General features: G+C 41.1%; 1 protein-coding gene across 6 annotated transcripts in view; it reads left to right on the top strand.

Moving 5' to 3' along the window:
• The window catches only part of DLG5 (discs large MAGUK scaffold protein 5), a 183,338-nt gene that overhangs the window by 109,290 nt on the left and 53,606 nt on the right, over positions 1–20,442 (top strand). For all 6 annotated transcript variants that reach the window (XR_013636069.1, XM_073353227.2, XM_073353225.2 and 3 more), the window contains exons 4-7: positions 3,206–3,349; positions 7,035–7,218; positions 13,859–14,118; positions 19,285–19,597. Coding sequence is in view for 5 of the 6 variants with exons in the window: in XM_073353227.2 (XP_073209328.1) it covers positions 3,206–3,349; positions 7,035–7,218; positions 13,859–14,118; positions 19,285–19,597 (901 nt within the window). In the remaining variant the exon portion in view is untranslated. The remainder of the gene's footprint in view (positions 1–3,205; positions 3,350–7,034; positions 7,219–13,858; positions 14,119–19,284; positions 19,598–20,442) is intronic.

The following is a 20,442-nucleotide window of genomic DNA, read 5'->3' as shown; positions in this document are numbered from 1 at the left end:
CCAGGGCTGCCTCCTCCATCCCAACCTAGCAGCTCTCCGCCTCACGGTGTGGCTGCTCAATGGCTAGGCGGGGAGGAGTGGATGTGTTCGGAGGGGGTCCAGCACATCCTTCTGGAAAGTAGGCGGTCCTTCACATGCCGCGCCTACTTGGTGAAGTGGTCCCAGGTCTCCAGATGGGCTGCCAAGCAGGTTTCCCCAGTGGCCGCCCTGATCCAGCTTATCCTGGACTTCCTCCTTCACTTTAGAGCCCAGGGCCTGGCGCCCTCGTCGGTCAGGGTGCACCTGGCGGCCATATTAGCCTTCCATCCGCCAGTGCAGGGACACACGATGTTCTCCCATGGTATTCCTTGAGGGATTGGACCATCTTTTTCCATATGCTAGGCCTCTGTCCCACCGTGAGACCTGAACTTGGTATTATGGGGGTGTCTCACGGGGGGTCTCACGAAGCCCTCGTTTGAAACTCTGGTCACGTGCTCCTGGTCTCACCTCTCGTGGCCTTCCTGGTTGCTATCACGTCGGCCAGGCAGGTCTCGGAACTCAGGGCCCTGACCTCCTAACCCCCGTACACAGGTTTTCATAAGGATAAGGTTCAGCTCCGCCCACACCCCACGTTCCTCCCTAATGTGGTCTCTGCCTGTCACTTGGGCCAGGACATTTTCCTACCTGTCCTCTGCACCAAGCCACATGCGTCCAGCGCTTGATGTGCGTAGGGCACTGGCCTTCTATCTGGAATGAACTAAGCTGTTCAGGAAGTCCTCTCAACTGTTTGTTGCCTCAGCTGAATGCGTGCGGGGTCGGTTGATTTCCACCCAGCGCCTCTCCCACTGAATCACCTCGTGCATTTGCACTGGTTATGATCTGGCGGGTGTTCCCCCGCCACCAACTGTAAAGGCACACTCGACTCTGGCCCAGGCTTCGTCGGCTGCCTTTGTGGCCCACGTCCCTATCCAGGATATTTGGTCTTTGATTCACACGTTTACCTCACGCTATGCGATTGTCTCCCAAACCAGGGATGACGCCGGGTTCAGCAGAGCCATACTTCGTCCCGGGGATCTGTGAACTCATCCCACCTCCAACAGATATAGTTTGGAATCGCCTATTGTGGAATACCCATGAGCAATCACTCGAAGAAGAAAAGACAGTTACCTTTTCCATAACTGGTGTTCTTCGAGATGTTTCTCATGTTTATTCCATATCCCGTCCTCCTTCCCCTCTGTTGGAGTTGTCTGGCAAGAAGGAACTGAGGGTGGGGGGAGCACACAGTTCCTCTTATACCATGCCATGGAGGCGCCATTCCAGGGATCGCTAGGGTGCTCCCCCTACGGGTACTGCTAGGGGAAAAATTTCCGGCACTGGTGCACGTGGTGAGCACGCATACCTATTGTGGAATAGACATGAGCATCTCGTAGAACACCAGTTACGGAGAAGGTAACTGTCTTTTTCTTAAAAATGATCGTGGATATTTTATGTGAATAAAATAAAACTCCTGGAGTATTTAGTAGAAGCATGTCTGATGTACACACTTTGACATCTTTATATCCTTCATTTGTAATATCATAAAATATGATCATAGCACTTCGACAGATGTTGAATTTAGCAGCATGAAGTGGATAAATTATGCTTTCACAGATGCATGCACTTGTTACCCATTTGAAATTCACTGAGGAGATCAGGGCTGGCAGGCTAACCCAGGAAAGCAGAGTCAACTGAGACTGACTGAATTATGTAGCAGGAAAGTTTTTTTTGTTTTTTTTATTCTGTAAAATAATGATGTTGTCTCTGGGAGAGGTATCTGGGTTGTTAATATAACTTTTGAGTTCTTGTTAAAGAAAATAATCTGTTTGTAATAGTTACATCTTTTTACTCTGTGTGTGTGTGTGTGTGTGTGTATGCGTGCACATGCGTGCACACTCACACTGTTTTATAGAGAGGAAAGATTGTGTAGTAGTTAGGGTGCCAGTCTGAGAGTCTACAGAGCCAAGTTCAGGTCCCTGTTCTGCCACAGAGCCTGTGAGACTTTGGGCAAGTCACTTGGCCCTGGTCTACACTATGAACTTACGTTCGTATAACTATGTCGCTATAGGGTGTGGAAAATGCACGCCCCGAGCAATGCAATTATACCGACCCAACTCCCAGTGTAGATATTGCTACAGTGTTGATAGAAGGGCTTCTCCCGTCGCCATAGCTACCACCTCTTAGGGAGCTGCAGCCCTGTAAGTGTACATAAGCCCTTGGTATCTCTTTGTTTCCATTTCCTATCTGTAAAACCGAGATAAGTATTTCTACCTCGCAGGGGTATTGAGGATAAATAAATTCAAGACTGAGAGGTGTTTAAATATTATAGTAAAAGTGCCATTATAAGTACTTAAGAGCCTCCTTTCTTCTAGGGTGTAGATCTTGCTGCGGTTCTTCATAGGACCTCAAAACCATAAACCCTCCCAAAAATACAGCTTGTGCCAAATGTGATTGTTGGCTTTCTAAGTGGGATATTCCATAACAAGCTCACTAAACCTGTCCTCTGTGATCCATACTGACTACCACTTGCTTTCTGGGCAAAATTTTAACCATGTTAACATTGTAGCTTAGAAAGTCTAAGTTGTTTTAATTCTTTCCTATGTTCTTGAGGCTGCCTCTTTCCTCACGTTTCCACAGTATTTGAGATATTTGAACTCTGGTTTACATGGGGCTGCTAGAGCGTGTTTTAACTGAGGGGCGCTCCAGTCCCAAATGTACACCTCACCCTCTAGTGCACCAAACCCTAGAGGTGGTGGCTTTCAGGGTAAGTTGCTATCCTATTTTTTTCAAGGGCAGGGGCTTGGCTGGGTGGGGTTTTAGAAGTGACCTGCTGCAAGAAGCATTGAATGAATTTGTAATTGTGTTCAATTAAAAAAAAACAAACTTTATGCATGTCCGAAGGGACTTCTGATAGCACACTTTCAAAATCTAAACGTGTAATGGTATTCTGTATGCAGAAATTAATGGTGCAGAAGGAGAATTGCCTTTTTTTCAGTTGCAGCATATTGACCCAGGGTCAGTCTTGAATAATTGATTTGTCACTGTAATAGATTCTAAATAGTGTAACTTCTTAAAGCAATATCTCAAGATTTGGAGTGATTGCTTGCTAATAGTAACTGGACAGTCACTTCACAATATTTCTGCTGATGTAATAATTGAAGTCTGGTTTTATTTTTCCCTTCCATGGCAGGCCTAGTCCAAAACCAAGTCATGATTATGAACGATTGAAGATCCAGTGTATGAAAGCCATGTCGGACCTACAGTCTCTACAGAATCAACATACCAAGACACTAAAAAGATGTGAAGAAGCAGCCAAAGAGGCAGATTTTTATCAGTAAGTAACGCACAAAAGGTAGGGGTGAAAACTTTTTCTCTTCACTGGTTCAGGAGCAGTGCTTAGACAAGTTTACTAGTGCTGTAAGTATTAGTGCTGGTCTGCCAAAAGTGTTTCATTCTGGCTGATCGTGAGATATTTGCTCTTTTAAAATATGGCAGTTTTAAATTACATCATTCTTGTTACCATCTTGCTTTTCTTATTTTTTTAATGGCAACATTTTGTGAACTTCTACAGTCAAAGGTTTTTATTATTTTATTTCACCTATGTTGAAAGGTAAAGTTCCCGTGATTTCAGAAGGGGAAAAGCATTGGTTTTGATCTTTAGGGATCTTTTAGTAGCAACTTCTAAAGCCATGATGGAATTGTGGTTTAGTGGTGTGGAGCAAGGCAAACTAGTTACTAAAGTGTGATTGAGATTGGATATTTCATGACCTGGCCAGTCTAGAAATAAAAGGTGGGATTTTAAAATAGGTTCTGCATTGGCCTGACTCCGCTTCCATTGACATCAGTGGGTGTTTTAACACTTTGAGAGCAGAGTTAGACCATCAATGAGTACATGTGAAAATGTGGTGAAGTTGTGGGGAGAAGATGCCAGCATTTGCTTCTAGCACTGAGGATGATCAAGATATTGGGCTTGAAACCGGGTACTGGTGCAACAATGAACGTGACATGTACGTGATCTTAGACCACTCTAATTTTTATTAATTGGAAAGGTATTCAGCTTAGCAGAAAAAAATGAGGCAAATATAATATTGGAAGTAGCTTTAAGGCTACTGTTCTCTAATGGCACACAATGCACAATTGATAAGTGTGTAACAATCTGGGAACAACGTCTGATTTGGCTGGCTTAGTACTGTCGCTCTTACACCATCAGCAGGCAAAATTTGAAAAAAATGTTAGTAAGAAAATTCACCATGTGCAAACTAAGTGAGCTGCATGGCTATTTGCCGAGGAGATTTGTTGATCCTGTCTGTCCACTTGATTTTGCTATGGAGGAGCAATAGAAGATCCTTGCAACACACTATTTTACCCCTTTATACCTTTGTCGTTATCTAAGGATCCTTCAGAGGTGGTTTGTTTCTTATTTATTAGATGTCAGTTCCACGAGATCACAATCCTGAGACACTCTGTCCTTAGTGCTCTTTCCAAGTTGTTCTGCCTGCTAATAAATTCTAGACGAAGCTACAGATGTCTTTATTTTTAGTCAGATTCCTGTAGCTACTTTTTCTGTGCATGTGAAAGGCTAATGTAAAATGTTTGCACTCCTTGAATTGATAGTAGGGTTTTATTTCCCTTATTTGCAAACCACAGTTCTATAATCTGTGTGATTATAATGTTGTGTTGTTTTTGTTTTATATCTGTATGAAGGGATTTTAAGGATTTAAATTTTACTTGTTGGGGGCAAAAGGCTGTTGAGAGTGATTATTCTGTTGTAATTGCACACACATACACAAGTAACTAAGAATATTATTTTCTCTGAGGAACAGCAATTTTGGTTTTTACATAAGACAAATACAAGGCAATAGCAAACTTTTATGCTTGCACTAAGTACTCTATAAGACTAGGTACTCTGTGAGACTATCTGGCCAGTAAAAAAAAAAAGCATTTTTTATTGTCTCAGAGGTAAGCCCACTTTTCCCCAAAATGAACTTTTATTAAGATTTGGATAAGTAGACTCCTTACTTGCCACTTCAGATAGACCTGTGAGTTTCCCCTCCCTCCCCCCATAGAAGCTCAAATTAAAAACACATCCTTGGGCATGTTTCCTGCAATGTCATCTCTTCTTTTCCTCCCGCTCCATTCAGCGTCTTGCACGTCTCCTTCCTTTGAAGATATTAATACTGAAATAAGAATTGTGGGATCCACCAAATCCTGCGGTCTTTTTGCGTCCTGGTTTCTTTGCATTTAAAAATCTCACATTTCAGGATAGAGTATGCTCAGCAGTGTTTCCCAAGTGGGGAATGTGAGACATCTTGGGTGCAATGGCAGCTAAGGCCCAGCAGGAATCTTGTCTGCCATGTCTGTTAAGCACTTTTTGACTGGTTCCTCTAAGTTGAATGAAGACTAGTGGGGAGTTTGAGGCCTATTATTAGGGTGTTAGGGATAGGTGTTTCAGGGAACGACGGCTTGCCAAGGAATTTACTAAGTTTCGAACCAAGCCTTACTCAAGTATAGATACACCTGCTCTATGAATTTATCTTAGTATGTGTCCTGCAAACTCTGAGGTTTAGCAAGTTTTGGATGCTGAACCAAAACCTTGAAAGTTTGGCACTACCCTGGTTTCAACAAAACATTTATCCAAGTTGACTTGTGTTTTCAAGTGACCAGTAATTTTGGATGTCTAATCCGAGACACACAATTTTAAGCCGATTCATAAAATCATGTTTGTCCTATGAATTATTCTTGAAGCTATTTTGGAAGAGAGTAGGTGGAGCTCTCTAGTCGGGGTTGATTTTAACATTGTAATAATTGTGGTAGCATCTCAGAGCCGCAGTCATGGTCCAGGACCCCATTGTGCTAGATGGAGAACAAATACAGAAAAAAACCAAGCCTGCCCCAAATAACTTATTATCCAAGTAAAATCTGAATAGCAGATGCTGAGATCAGTCAGTCCCAGGTGTAAGGATTGCATATATTTAGTCTTGTAAAAATAATTTACCAAAGGCTTAATTTTTTGCCCAAGTTATTTTCAAATTTTTTTAATTTGATGATTTCTATAAGCTCTCCATTGGGTTATTTTGTACAGGAAATGTAGCTCACTTCTTAAGAAAGGAGTGGGAGTATAAGGTGTGCTTATAATATAGAAAAGTGTACAGATTTTTTTTAAAATTGTAAATTTGATTCCAATCACTTTTTTTTTTTAAAAGAGAAACGACAGACAGCAGCAGTTTTATTACAGGGACTTTGAACAGTTTCCTGGTAGGTGGGAGAGTTAGGTCTGAATCACTTTGTTTCAACAATAAAACCTGGCCACATCCTATTGTCCTTCTTTTCTCTAAACTGCAACTTAATACCATTTAATTATATCTCTTGGTCTGCTCCAACAGCAATCTGCTCTAAAGTTGGGCTGCTGCACTGAATTAGAGTTTGAATTATATCCTCAATAATGTGACTTAGTTGTGATTTTAAGTGTGAATATACACTTGTCAACTATTACAAGCAATATACCCAATTTGGTATAACAACTGGTAGCTTTACAACAAAAAACAAAAGCAAACAAGCAGAAAGCTTTTTCTACTCTATTGATGTTTTGTTCTATCATATTGTATTGTGTTGTTCAAGCGTTGTTCAAATATGCTGCTAATTTATTTTGCCTAGAAGATCTTGTATGCCCAGTGACACAATTTCTGTGCCTCTTGAGCAGTTTGCTTGTTGAAATGGTCTACAGGGTCGGGGGCTGCTTGTTCTGCATAAATCTATAATATATCTGTTTTAATGCTGCACAGGGCTTTCAAATCACTTAACTCCAGAAGGTCTCTGGTTGTGCTGCCTATCTTTCTTCAGTAGGATTTAGCTGGCACATGGCATTTGGAATATTCAGATCTGAGGAAATGAGTCAGTTAATTTCATCTGCCTTTTTTAATTTGAAACTTTGATTTGGTTTGATATGGATTAGTGCATCGGCATGAAGAGGGCTTCCTGGAAAGTTTGCATCTAAGTGCTCTTTCTTTGTGGCATTCTAGTACCTTGCATAGTCGACTGCTGAGTGACCAATCACAGCTGAAGGAGGACATGGATACCTTGAAGAGGAAGAATACACAACTGGTGCGAGAGCATAACCATCTCCAACAATCATGTGAGGAAATGAAGAGGCTTCATGATGAGGATCAGAAAGAGATAACAGACCTACGCAGTCAGCAACAGCAGGTAGGCTGTAGCTCTTGGCACGAATACTGTGAGCAACTGTTTAATGTTTTCATGGAATGTAAAGCATTGCATGGCTGGCCTACCACTTACCTTTCTTTTTACCTTTGCACCAATTGGAGTAATGTTCCCTATACACCATATATCTGACAGTGCAAGTCACAAAACTGCCATTTAAAACACAATGATAGTGTGTGCATTTAATTGTCGTTGTTCTCTGATAAGTGACTCTCTAAAATTGACCTTGTGTGGGGTTCCTTCTTCCTTGTGTTTTAGTGACTCTGGATCTCGTGTCTTTTAGTTGGAAAAATCTTTTTACTTTTAAAACCTGCTAGCCCTGCAAACTTGGATCTGCAATATGAAATGTCTTTCAGCATCTAGTAGGATGAGGAGTTGTACTACTTACCTCTCCCAAAAAAACAAAAAGGAGACTACTTATTCTCCAGTAGTTTAGCAGCATCAGCTGGGACTGACAGTGTGGGGGGGAATTTTGGCAGGGGGACATGCAAGGGGGAGAAAGGGTATGGATCGGTGTGGATTGAGGTTATATGTGGGTGGATTTGGGGGGAAGGAGAGAACGGTGTGTGTGAGAGGGGGAATAAGGACTGGAAGAGATGAATAGGCTCATAGACTTTAAAGTCAGAAGGGACAATCATGATCATATAGCCTGACCACCTGCACATTGCAGGCCACAGAACCTCACCCACTCACTTCTGAACTAGACCCCTAACCTCCGGTGGAACTACTGAAGTCCTCAAATCATGATTTAAAGACTTACACCAGTTTTTAAACCTGTAAGTGATCTGTGCTCCATGCTGCAGAGGTAAAAAAAAAAAAAAAAGAAAACAAAACCCCAGGATCTCTGCCAATCTGACCACAGGGGAAATTCCTTCCCGACCCCAAATCGGGAGATGAGTTAGATCCTGAGCATGTGGGCAAGACCCACCAGCCGGACACCTGGGAAAGAATTCTCTGTAGTAACTCCGAGCCTCCCCATCTAGTGTTCCATTACGGGCCATTGAAGATACTTGCTGTTAGCAGTTGCAGACTGGTACATGCCATTGTAGGCAGTCTCCTCGTGCCATCCCCTCCATAAACTTATCAAGCTCAGTCTTGAAGCCAGTTAGGTTTTTTGCCCCTAGTGCTCCCCTTTGGAGGCTGTTCCAGAACTTCACTCTGATGGTTAGAAACCTTAATCTTATTTCCAGCCTAAACTCGTTGATGGCCAATTTATATCCATTTGTTCCTGTGTCCACACTGGCGCTTAACTTAAACAACTCCTCTCCCTCCCTGGTATTTATTCTGTAATGGAGAGACTGTGAGGATAGGAAGGAGAAAACACTGTGCAAAGGGAGAAACAGGGAGAGTAGGAAAGCAAGGGAATCCATTATTAGACATTACAGACAAGTTAAATTCAGGGACAACTTAAGGAACATATGAAAAGACTTGCCAAGACATTCTTTTCATTTAATAGATATTTTCTCTCATATGCACAGATGATCTAGACATAGAATATATGGATTATTATCAGTTAAAAAAAGTCCACATTCTTTTAAACTCCCCTCAGTCAGCCAGAGGCAGATATTAAATATACCTTTGAGACATTACTCAAAGTGCCTGTGTTTGTCTGCACCTACCAGCCCAGCCTTGCTCTTACAGATTGGTTGCCCCTCACAGGTACCTTTCTTTGTGTAACCTTAGAATCCAGTGTAAAATCTGTTTACCAGTGAGTTGTGGATTACCTTGTTTATAATTGCTCTCTATGCTCCCCTCCTTGTTTGCCAGTAAAATAAAAGGGAGTTGTCCCTTAGGATCTTGGTAAAAAACCACTGGCTGTTAATTTATCTGTACTAGTAGGAAATTTTTTTGAAGCGTCAATTAATCGTAAAGAGGAATTGGGATTACATAAACTGTTAAATAAGGAGGAAGTTTGACATCAACAGACCCAAATGTCTGAGTTTAACACTGATTTATACATTGAAGGGACATGGTCATTTTAAAACTTCTATATTTTAAAAATGGGTGCCTAAACTTAGGCTCTTAAATTCGTATTTAAGCCCCTAAATACGAGGCCCAATTCTCAGAATTGCTGAGCGCTCAGCTCTGTGCATCTGTTCCAAAGCCCTTTGAGTCAGTGGAAATACTGATTGCAGCCTATCCTGAAAAGACAATGGATCTGACTACTTTTGGCTTCATGAGTACTTCGGGTGGAGGTGTTTTGGTTTGGTCTGTTTTTTTTTTTTGGAATAGGAATTTATATATAAATGTTACCGTAACCTCATTTCAACCCTTAGACAAAATTTCAGCCTTAAGAGACTTATTATTGAATTACATGCCTCTTACTTTAAGGGTTTACAATGAAAACGTAACACAAGTTTTTGCCAGAATAACAATGAATCAAAGCATATCTGCACTGACTTGATAATTTTGGGCACATTGTTAATAGTTAACTGTTGATTGTTTATTCATCGTTCTTGAACATCACATCATACTCATAGTAACAAAGTTGAGTGCTTTTTTAAATAAAACTGTTAAGAATTGACCCTTTCCTAATATGAAGAAAGAACTCTGGATAATTATAAGCTTTAGTCATGCTAAATCTAATTTAAAGGCTTATGATAATGAAAAAAGAATGGCTTTTGTCCCTTGATCTTTAGGTATTTCTTGGGACAGGAATAGCTGTGGGCATGCAAAAGTCCAGCCTGTGTTTATATTTGGAAAGTATCACAAAAAATGAGTGGCAGTTTTTCTTTCTCCCAGTAACACCTTTAAAGGTTAGGGGAATGATTGAACAAAGTTTGGTTATTTAGGTTCACAGACACTATTCAGTTAGAACAATGCTACAGATTGATTAATGCTTTTAAACTTCAAACTTAAAAAAAAAAGAGAGCTTTTCAAGGATGAAAGAATGGAAGAATGAATTAAGCAGTCTCAACACCAAGTTGGTTGGTGTTTTAATCGTAGTAAAGCTCACATGCTAGGGATAAAAATAGGCAAGAGGGCTGGCAGAAAAAAACAACCTGGAAGTGGCAGTGAGTCCACCGTTCATTTACAGAAAAGGGATCATTCAGTTGGAACAGTTACGGTAACTTGTGGAATGGCCAAATAGATGGCTTTGCCTAACTCTGTGGGCTGATTCACGAGACAAACTTTAAATTTAAATGGTTAAGCTTCAGAAGCAAAATCGATACAAACAAAAATAATTACTTGCCAGACTTGAAGGGTAAAAGTCAAAATAAGCTATAGAGACTGAGGTGTTAACAGTGTTTTTAGTTTTTGTTTTGTTTTTGTTTCTTTGTGGGGTTTTTTGTTTTTGTTTTATTAACTTTGTATTTTGTCTTGCTCGTTTCCTCTGATATCAGGTTAACTTGAAGGGGTGCTCCTATATATCTGTATATGTGAAACAACTAGGACTGCAGAAGTTTGGATTTTTATTCCCTGCTCTGCTACACTACAGATTCGCTATGCGAGTTTGGTCAAGTCACTTACCCTTTCTGTGCCTTAGTTTCTCACTCTGTAAAATGGTAATGTGAAACCTAAGGTGCCACAAGTACTCCTTTTCTTTCTACCACAAAGTGCTATTCAGCTTTAATGTTTGTCCAGCAATTGGAGATTCTTTGATTGGAAGCACAGCATAAAGTCAGTGTTATTACTATTATCTGTTTTTTCAAAATAATTTAATATTGTGCAAACTTCATCATTACCCTTTTCAAGGAAATTTTGTTAAATTCAGACAATGAGGAACATGCATGGCTCCTTTTCTTGGTATGTCAGTGTGAATCATGTTGTCCTGAAGGAATGCCATCAGTCTTATCTTAGTCTTTGTCATTTTGAATCTGGATTAATCTAAATCTATTTTTGTTGGTCTCTCTGATGTGTCATGCCATCACCAGACTGTAGCAAAACACAGTAGCCCAACTGCTTGAGAAACAAAACTGTTAATCAAATGACTACTACTGTGTGGGACTGTCCTTGATTTCCTGAACAGCAGCTGACTGGCCTTTAAGTTTCTATTGTTCGCGTATGAGGTTTTCGTTGCCATGGCTGTATCCTTGGGTCCAGCTTGGACTATTTTCTCTTCCTCATATTGGGGCTTTGGATGGGAGATTTTCCTTATTACTATGATTCCTGTTTGTGGCATTTTCACTTTTCTTCCCTTCCTCCCTCCAAACCCCATTTGCATTTTAGAGTCTTTATTTTAAACTTAGTCAAACTCCTGCTATCTTTGGATTAGTCTTTTCTCTTTCTGCTTACTTAATCTGATAGTTGTTTAAGATTATTGTCAATGAGAAGGGGCCCCATACATTTTAGGCTGTGAGAAGATGTTTGCTTCTGTCTGAGAGTTTCAGATATTCAGCTCCTAAGTTTGGTTTCAGTACCATTTCTTTTTCTTTTTCAGTAAACTTTGTTTTTCTTAGACGGTTCAGTGATGGTCAAGGCCCCATCCCTACCCAGTAACGGCGCTTAAGCACATGCTTAATTTTAAACACATGCTGAAGTCTGCTATTTAAAAAGTGTGCTCCCCTAAATGTGGGTGGACAAAAGAACGTGCTGATGTTATTTCCTGAATCACATCCTAAGGTCTCAGTTCAGCAAGGCACTGAATCATGTGCCTACTTCAAGCATGAGTAGTGCCCCAGAAGTGAATGGGACAACACACAAGCTTGAAGTTTGGCACCTGATTAAGTCATTGCTAAATTGGGGCTCTGTTATGTCCAAATTGTCAAGTTGACTTGGAACCAAACAGCTCAGAGTTCTTGTCAGTTGGGTTTTTGTACCTCTAGGTTTGTTAAAGGGGACAGTGTCAGGATAAAAATCATACTGTTAGGAGCCTCACTTTCTGACCTGTGTGGTTGTGATGTATAAGATCAGCTTTATCAAGTTGCAGTCTGGGTTACTGGTGATCTATAGAGAACTGGCAGTCATATAAAGTTGGTAGCTGCTACTCATTTCCAGCTTCTTCTCCAAGCATCTAGGCTTTTCAGTGTAAAGAAGAGCCTGAGTGTGTGTAGAAGCAGCAGGAATTAAGGAGTCAGCAATGACTATAATTAGGGCTCCGTGTCTGTCACAGAGGTCACGGATTCCGTGACTTTCCGCAGCCTTCGTGACTTCTGCAGCGGCCAGTGTGGCTGACCCCAGGGCCTCCCAAGCAGCTGGCCCCAGGGACAGCCACACCGGCTGCTGCTGGAGCGGCTCTGCAGCCACTTGCTCAGGCTTGCCCATAGCCAACTGCTCCGGTCGCTGCTTAGGTGGCCCTGGGCAGCTGGCTCTGGGGACCGCTTAAGCAGCGGTCCCAGGGGAAGCTGGAATAGCCACTGCTCGTCAGCCCTGGCAGCTGGTGCCACTGCCCACCCCTGGGCAGCGACACCCCCCACCCCAAGATTTAGTCATGGGTATTTTTAGTAAAAGTAAAGGACAGGTCAAGGGCTGTGAATTTTTGTGTATTGCATACAACCTGTCCGTGACTTTTACTAAAAATACCCATGACTAAATCATAGCCTTAACTATAATTGCCAAGGGAGTGTTGGGCAATTGCAAATGGTATACTAGTAGTCTGTGTGATCATGAACAGGAGGGGAAGTGATCCACAAGGTTTCTCTCTGTATTTGTGGTCCTTGCAACGAAACTGTCAGCAATCTCTCAGAGCAGTGGTGGGCAACCTGCGGCCCACGGGTTGCACACAGCCCGTCAGGGTAATCCGCTGGCAGGCCGCCAGGCAGTTTGTTTACGTTTACACGGCTGCCCGCAGCTCCTAGTGGCCACGGTTCGCTGTTCCTAGCCAATGGGAGCTGTGGGAAGTATTTTATGAAAGTATTCCTTTTAAGTTTCTCTAGTACCCTCCTCAAATGCATCTAAACTTTAGGCTAGATTTGACCCTTTTAAACATAAAACTCACAATATTTTTGGGAGCAAAATAATCTAGCTATGGGTAGCTTTCTGAACAAATGCTTCTTTACTAGATGTTTTTAAGATGAAATAACTATGTATACTGAAATGCATGACTGCATGTAAATCTTACCCAGACTAGCCTTTCATCTTTTGAAATTTAAGTTATATGAGTTTGAATTGTTGTTGTGAGTGAGACTGGTAAAATGAGGTATTAATCACTATTATTACAGCTTCCAAAGTTATGTTTTGGGGTAGTGCTTTATAATTTGGCAGCTGAAATGTGGAAAAGTTATTATCAGTATTTGTTCAACTAGTAATAGTAAACTAAGTTAGATATTTCCTTGTCTAATGTTGTGGTTTTTTATTTTTTTTTTAAGACCCATGTGTTAAGACTAACTACTGGTACCTTTTTTGCCCTTTTTATTTAGATTGCTTGTCTATAGCAAAGCAATTTTTATAGGACTATTGATACTGTCATGTTTTTCCATCTAAATGTATCGAATGTGAGTATTACCAGCCTGAAGCTAAGAATCTTGTATGTAGAGGTTTCCTTTTCAAAATGGCCTAATTCAATTTAAATGTTTTTTCATGGACATTGAGTTTGAGGAGAAAAGTAGCTAAGTAGTAAGCAAAAAACGTTAAGTAGTTTTCATATTTAACAGGTCTCCTAAGATATTCATACTATTTAAAAACAAGTGAAAAGTCTCTTTTACGTGTACCTCTTACTGAAATTATCCTTTTGTTTGTTTGTTAGGTTATGAAACAGAATGGATCCTCAGAGATACTAAATAAACTCTATGATACAGCAATGGACAAGCTAGAAGGTGTGAAAAAGGATTATGATGCGTTAAGGAAACGGTACAATGAGAAGATAGCAAGCCACAATACAGACCTTAGCCGGCTAGAACAGACTGAGGAGGAGAACAGGCGTCTTCAGAAGCAGATTGACATGTTAATGAAACAGAGGGACACAGCAATACATGTCCAGCAGCAGTATTCCTCCTCTCTTAGAAGGTATAGGCAGCTTTTGGTGACTTGCATGTACATTGTGTAGGCGATACCAATTCTGCTGCTGAGTGGCATTTTAAAGAGATGGTAACATAAACCAGTATTTTTCTAAACATTTGTGTATCTACAGTGGAAGGCACCTTAGTCAGTATGTAAAAAAAACAAAAAGAACTCCACCCCCCCCCCCCCAACTTCAGGGACTAAAAATCATTGAGAGGAAATTATTGTCCTGCCCAACCTTTCCCAGGATTATGTTTTTATGTATGTAAAATCCTGTAAAAACTGTCCTTCAGTTCATCTAAGAAAACTTGTGGTTCATAGGGGTTTATTCTTTCTTCTCAGCTGTACTTGACTCCTATCTAAGGGGAGTCAAATGTCCATTCAGGGGTACATTAGTTGTTGTCAAACCTGAAAGGTTTGGGGCTTTGTTTGCCAGGTTTAATGAACTCGACTCAATAGATGATGAATCCATTGTAGCATAAACATAGGCTGCCAGGTAGAGTTCTTGTTCCTGGAGTGGAGTTTTAGCTAATGAAGAGGGCCCCAGGCCTAGAGAAAACCTTCATGGTGCTGTAATGGTATCTCAGACTGTGTGCTGATCTCCAGTGATGCTGCAGCCTGACGGCATCATGGGTTAGAGTCTGCTGAACAGAAGTCAGTGAGGGTGTGTCTTCACTAGGAAACTTCTGACCTGTTCTTTAGCAGGGCTACCAGCTGGGTAAATGCCGGCACAGAGTGGGCACAGGCATTTTTAGCATCATGTCATCTAACTCGACCCTGCACGTGGCTTACGCTAGATCTTGAATGGCTTACACCACTGCTTAAAAGGGGGTAAGAAAAGTACAAGTGTAGAGAAGACCTGAAAAGGATGTGTGTAGGTGGGTTGGGGGTGCCCAGAGGTGGATTTACAGTGAAACACAGGGTGCCCTGGCACGGGGCCCGACTCAGTGAGGGCAGAAGCTTGGTCCTGCCAGCTTCTGGGGCTCCTGCTGCAGGCTCCACCCCCACCGGCACCCACGGAGCGTGCCATGTTCCCGCCCCTCCCAACACTTTCCCTGCTGCCAAACAGCTGTTTGCTAGCGCTCAGGTCGCTCCTGGAGGGAAGGGGAGGAGCGGGGCTGCAAAGCGCTCAGGGGAGGAGGCAGAGAAGAGGCGGGGGCGGGGCCTTGGGGAAGGGGGTAGAATTGGGGCAGGGCAGAGCAAAGGCGGGGCTCCTGCACCTCCACGGCACATATTTCTCCCCCCGTTACAATAGTTAGCTAATGGTACAAACAGTATTTGGAAAGATCATTAAGTGGTTTGCCGAGACCGTCAGTGATTTTCAAGTGGTCTGTGGAAAAATAAGTTAGACTACAAAAACAATCAAGGTACCTCACTTTATTTTCATTTACTTCCTATTACTTATAGGAGGAGGATGAAGAAAAAAAGAATGAAAAACAGGGGTGGAAGGGAGATAAGAGAGAATGTTCTTTTTCTTGGCTGAGTCCCAAGGAGGGGCCCCAAAAATGAAGCTGAGCACAGGGCCACACTAACTCTAAATCCGCCACTGGGGGTGCCATGGGTTTTTTCTGCCATAAGTTAGGGATAACCTTATGAGGGTCAGAGCTGAAAGTCTAAAATTCTCTCTCACTGTTTTCTGGTTTCCTCCCATCATCCCGTGAACACAGAACTCTGTTAGCTGGGATGAGGGCTGCAGCATGGACACATTTGCATTGCCATTTATGTATCTGTGATGCATCAGAAGGTTAAACTGGCAACGTTTTGTACCTGCTTTGTTGACTTCTGGACGTGTGCAAAAGCTTAATGTGCGGTCGTGAGCAGTGCGGGAACTCTGGCTATATTGACAAAGCCTTGGTGACCAATGTTATAGTCCTGTTCTATAGAGAGGAAGTAAATTTTATACGCAGACTTCTATTTAAATTCTAGAATCTACTTGCTTGGGGATTTGCATAATATACTGGCTCTTAACGAGGTATATGGAATACTCCGCTCAAGGTTAGTACTGTATAGTCACTGAAAGAGTCCTCATGAAGAAACGAAGTCTGTTAGAAAATCTATTGTGTTGTGTGGTATAATAGTGTAGCACTGGAATGTGAAGTCTGGGGAATTTGAGGAACTGCAGTCCTGTTTCTCAGTAGCATATGAGAAATCAAGTTAATTGAACTGAGGAACTTATTTCATTGAGTTTTATTCATTTTGTATGGGTGGTTTGTTGTTGTTGGGTGGTATTTTTGTTTTTTTTGTGAGTGCATAGTTATGGGGTTTTAACCTGTTAGCTCTTTGCTTGTGACTTCTTTTTCCCTCTTCATAACCATTCAATCAAAAATATATTTAACTGAATGGTAAATTTATAATTAAAAACAGCTTGAAAATAATCCTTGTGCATGGTCAGTATATTGTTTTTAAGCATGAAATATTGCTCTTTTCAAAATTCATTTTTCAGAGTATCAAATATACCAAATCTGCAGTTTAGGTTAAGGACTAACTCGCTACAAAACTTGAAAACTTCAGCACTTTTTAACTGCAATTTGGTTTAAAAACATATTTAAGCAGAGTCTAAATTGCATTTTGTTTTTGTTTAACAAAACATGGCTTGGTAGTACTGACCCTGTGGATAGAATAGGAAGCCTCTGAGCTGTGAAAGTGTGATGCCAGCTGTCTCTTGCTCTTTCCTCCTTGGAGGCAGAGAGCAGTCGGCTCAAGGTCAGTTCTGAAGCCAGGTTTTCCACGTAAAACTTCATTGTATATCTACTCAGCTATCCGTATTATGATAGTTTAACAGATAGAAGAATCCTCTACAGAAGATATGATTTTCCTCCCCCATTTAAATACTCCCTGATGGCTTAAGTGTTTTTTCTTCTGCTTAAAAAAACAATCTTTATATCATGTAGCCTCTTTATAGCTGATGCCCCGTTTCCGTTCGGCAGATACTGATTTAATTTTTTCCCCCCATTCCCTTCTCTGTGACCATAATGATGCTTGGAATGCACACGGCCACAAGGTTATATATCACGTATGTGTCTCTCACAGGCTTTTAATGTGTTATCTATGCCCGGTAAGGTGCAGTCTCATCCTCAGGTTTGCCCACAACTCCAAAAGAAAAATAAAATAAAGTACTTAACAGTAGATTTTTCTGTTGTCTACAGACTGGGGATCTGTAAGGAGATTCTTTAATCTGCACTAATGGCAGAGGAGACACTTGCAAATTACTGACAGATGTCTAATGGCATGGAGATGCTTTAAATTTGCAGGTGCCCTCAACTAAATATCTTAGGTAGCGTTCCCTGCTTACCTGATAGGCCCAGAGCCTGGCACAGCCTGACAATCAGGCTTACAGCTCTGGTTTCCAGGGTCAAAGCATCATATACTGGCTTGCACAAGAACCATGTCTCGATCATGCTAAGTGTTTGTGTGAGAACACAAAATATGCTAGAGGCCTATAGGAATTGCCATGCTGAATCAGACTAGATCTGTTAAGGCAGGTACACTGTTTCTGCCATTGGTAATAACCAGATGCTTCAGGAAAAAAGGTGCAAAGAAATCCCTTTGTGTAAAATTATGGAAGAATATGCTCCTAGGAGAAGTTTCTTCCGAACTCCCATCAGTTAGTGGTTGGCTTATGCTCTGAAGCATGAGGATTTATATCCTTCATTATTTTTTAAATTCTATCAACATAACTGTGGATGCTCTTATTATTCATATGGATATCTAAGTCTTTTCTGAATCTCACTAAGCTCTTGGCCTCTTACACCTTGTGGCAATAAACTTCACATATTAACTACATGTTGTGTTAAAAAGAAATACTTTTTTAAATCAAATTTAAATTTGTTGCCCTTAAGTTAGCTGATGACCCTTTGTTCTCTTATCAGAATAAGGCAAATGGGAGCATCCAATTTACTGTCCTTATCCCCCACATTTTCCACACCTCTAATTTATCTCCTTTCTAAACAATGGCACTGGTAATTTCCGATGCCCATTTCTCCCCCCACCCCCGCCTTTGCTATATCCTTTCCAGGATGGAGTGCCCAGAACAGAACACATTATTTCAGGCAAAAACAGATCATCAATTTCTGTAATGGTGTATTTTCAGAATTATTATTGATCACATTTTATATACATTATAAAAAAATTATTTGCTTTATTTTTACTGCTTCTGTGCATCAAGTGCATGTTTTTCCTATTTTAATTACAAATCTTCAGTTGCAACCACCCAGCCTTCTCATATCTCTAAATGGGTTCTGGCCAGGTGGGGCAGGAGTTCTGGAGATGGGGGTGGGGGGGCTTCTGGGACAGAAATGGTTGAAAAGGACTGCACTCGTACACTAAGGGCTTGTCTGCACGTACAGCACTGCTATAGCACTTTAGTGAAGATGCTACTATGCTGACGGGAGAGCTTCTCTCATTGGCGCAGTTAATCTATCTCCATGAGAGGCAGTGGCTAGGCTGATGGGAGAAGCTCTCCCTTCAATGTTCGCAGTTTACGCCAGGGTGAGGTTGATATAACTTTGTCACTCATGGGTGTGGATTTCTCACACCCTGAGTAATGTAGTTATACCGCTGTAAGTTTGTAGTGTGGATGGATGCCCTTTAAAAAAAGGTGTTCTGCAAAGTTTTGCTGTTTAATGGATACTCTTGAACATGTAGGAAGCATTTAGTTGTATAGATGTGCACTACAATAAGATTATCCGGAGGAGAGAAGCAAAAATGATAAAAGGTTTAGAAAACCTGACCTATGAAGAAAGGTTTAAAAAAAAAAAAAGGGCATGTTTAGTCCTGAGAGAGAGAAGCTGGTAAGTTTTCACATAAGTTAAGGGCTATTACAAAGCGGATAATAATTAATTGTTCCCCATGTCTGCTAAAAGTGGGACAAGAAGTAATAGGTTTAATCTGCAGCAAGAGAGATGTAAGCTAGACATTAGAAAAAACTTTTTAATGATAAGGTAGTTAAACTCTGGAATAACCTTTCGAGGGAGGTTGTGGAGTCCCCATCATTGGAAGTTTTTAAGAACAGGTTGAACAAACACCTGTCAAGGATGATCTAGGTTTACTTGGCCCTGCCTCAGTGCCAGGAGCTGGACTTGATTGAGTCCCTTCCAGCCCTACATTTCACCAGCTCTATAAAAGGAAAATGCAGAATGATGGAAGCGTCTTTGTTTCTTTTTTTTTGTTTAGGTTTGAGTCAATTCAGCAAGAGCTAAGCAAAGCAACTGCGCAGAACAAGGAGTTGCAGAGAGAGATGGAGCGGTTACAGTCAGAAGTGACGCGGTTCAAAACAATGCAGCTGAAGGCAGTGAAGGATGCAGAGAAGTACAAGGAAGAGAGAGACTCTGTTTTCAATGAGTATCGCCTCATAATGAGTGAGAGAGACCAAGTGATCAAAGAGGTGGATAAGCTTCAAACTGAGCTAGAGCTTGCAGAGTCCAAACTGAAAAACACTTCCTCAGAGAAAAGAGTGGCTAGTGAAGAGATGGAAGCTTTAAGACAGGTACCAAGGGACCATTTTGTTGTGGGTGGGAGGATAAAGCGGTTTTACCAGTGCCTTCTTGCAGCTGTGCAAAAAAAAATGTGTGCCCGATAGATGGGAAACATGGCTTCATTGTGAAAAGGAAAGTCCTGGCTGATGTTCTCCTGGCGGCACTCTTTATTGAATACAGTCGAGTACCTGTCAGCTGCAATCTGCTATGCACTTGACTTGTTCTGTTCAGTTCACTTCAAATTCCTCATTTTAACAAGCCAACCTTTTGTATCCAGCAAATGATGCACTGTATAACAATAGATAGAACTCAGATATATAATTTTTTTCTTTCATTTTTAACTTGTAGCTAAGAGACACACATCTGGGCATTATCTATTAAGAAAAAAGGCCTAGCATTATAAAATAGACTCTCAGCCTCATTTTAACATCTACTCAAAGACTACAATTATGCCCCCCTGTTCTTTGCCGTTTAGCCTCTCAAAATAGGAGATATTTGGCACTGTGATTTACAAAAATGCAGGCACTGCTTTATAAATCATATTAATCCCAAAGCAGTATTACTTCAGCAATATATTCTTAATGTTTAAAACACGAGTGCTGTTAGTAGGATTTACAAATGCAGCATGGTGCTAAATAGTAAAATAGTATTCAGTTGGTCATTCAATTTTCAAATATTTTGCTTAGGTGATTCACATATGACCAAATACTTTTCTAGTGCCCATAAATCCTTTTTTTTTTTTTTTGGCTTTTCTTTCACATGCTTGTCATTGATCACAAATAATCCTTTACATAAAATTATCCAACTGCAGTTCTGAATACCAGATCTCTCTTATTTAGGTACATAAATATGGGTT

Source organism: Lepidochelys kempii, chromosome 7, assembly GCF_965140285.1.
Source record: "Lepidochelys kempii isolate rLepKem1 chromosome 7, rLepKem1.hap1, whole genome shotgun sequence".
NCBI lineage: Eukaryota > Metazoa > Chordata > Testudines > Cheloniidae > Lepidochelys > Lepidochelys kempii.
This window is presented reverse-complemented; position numbering and strand designations above follow the sequence as displayed.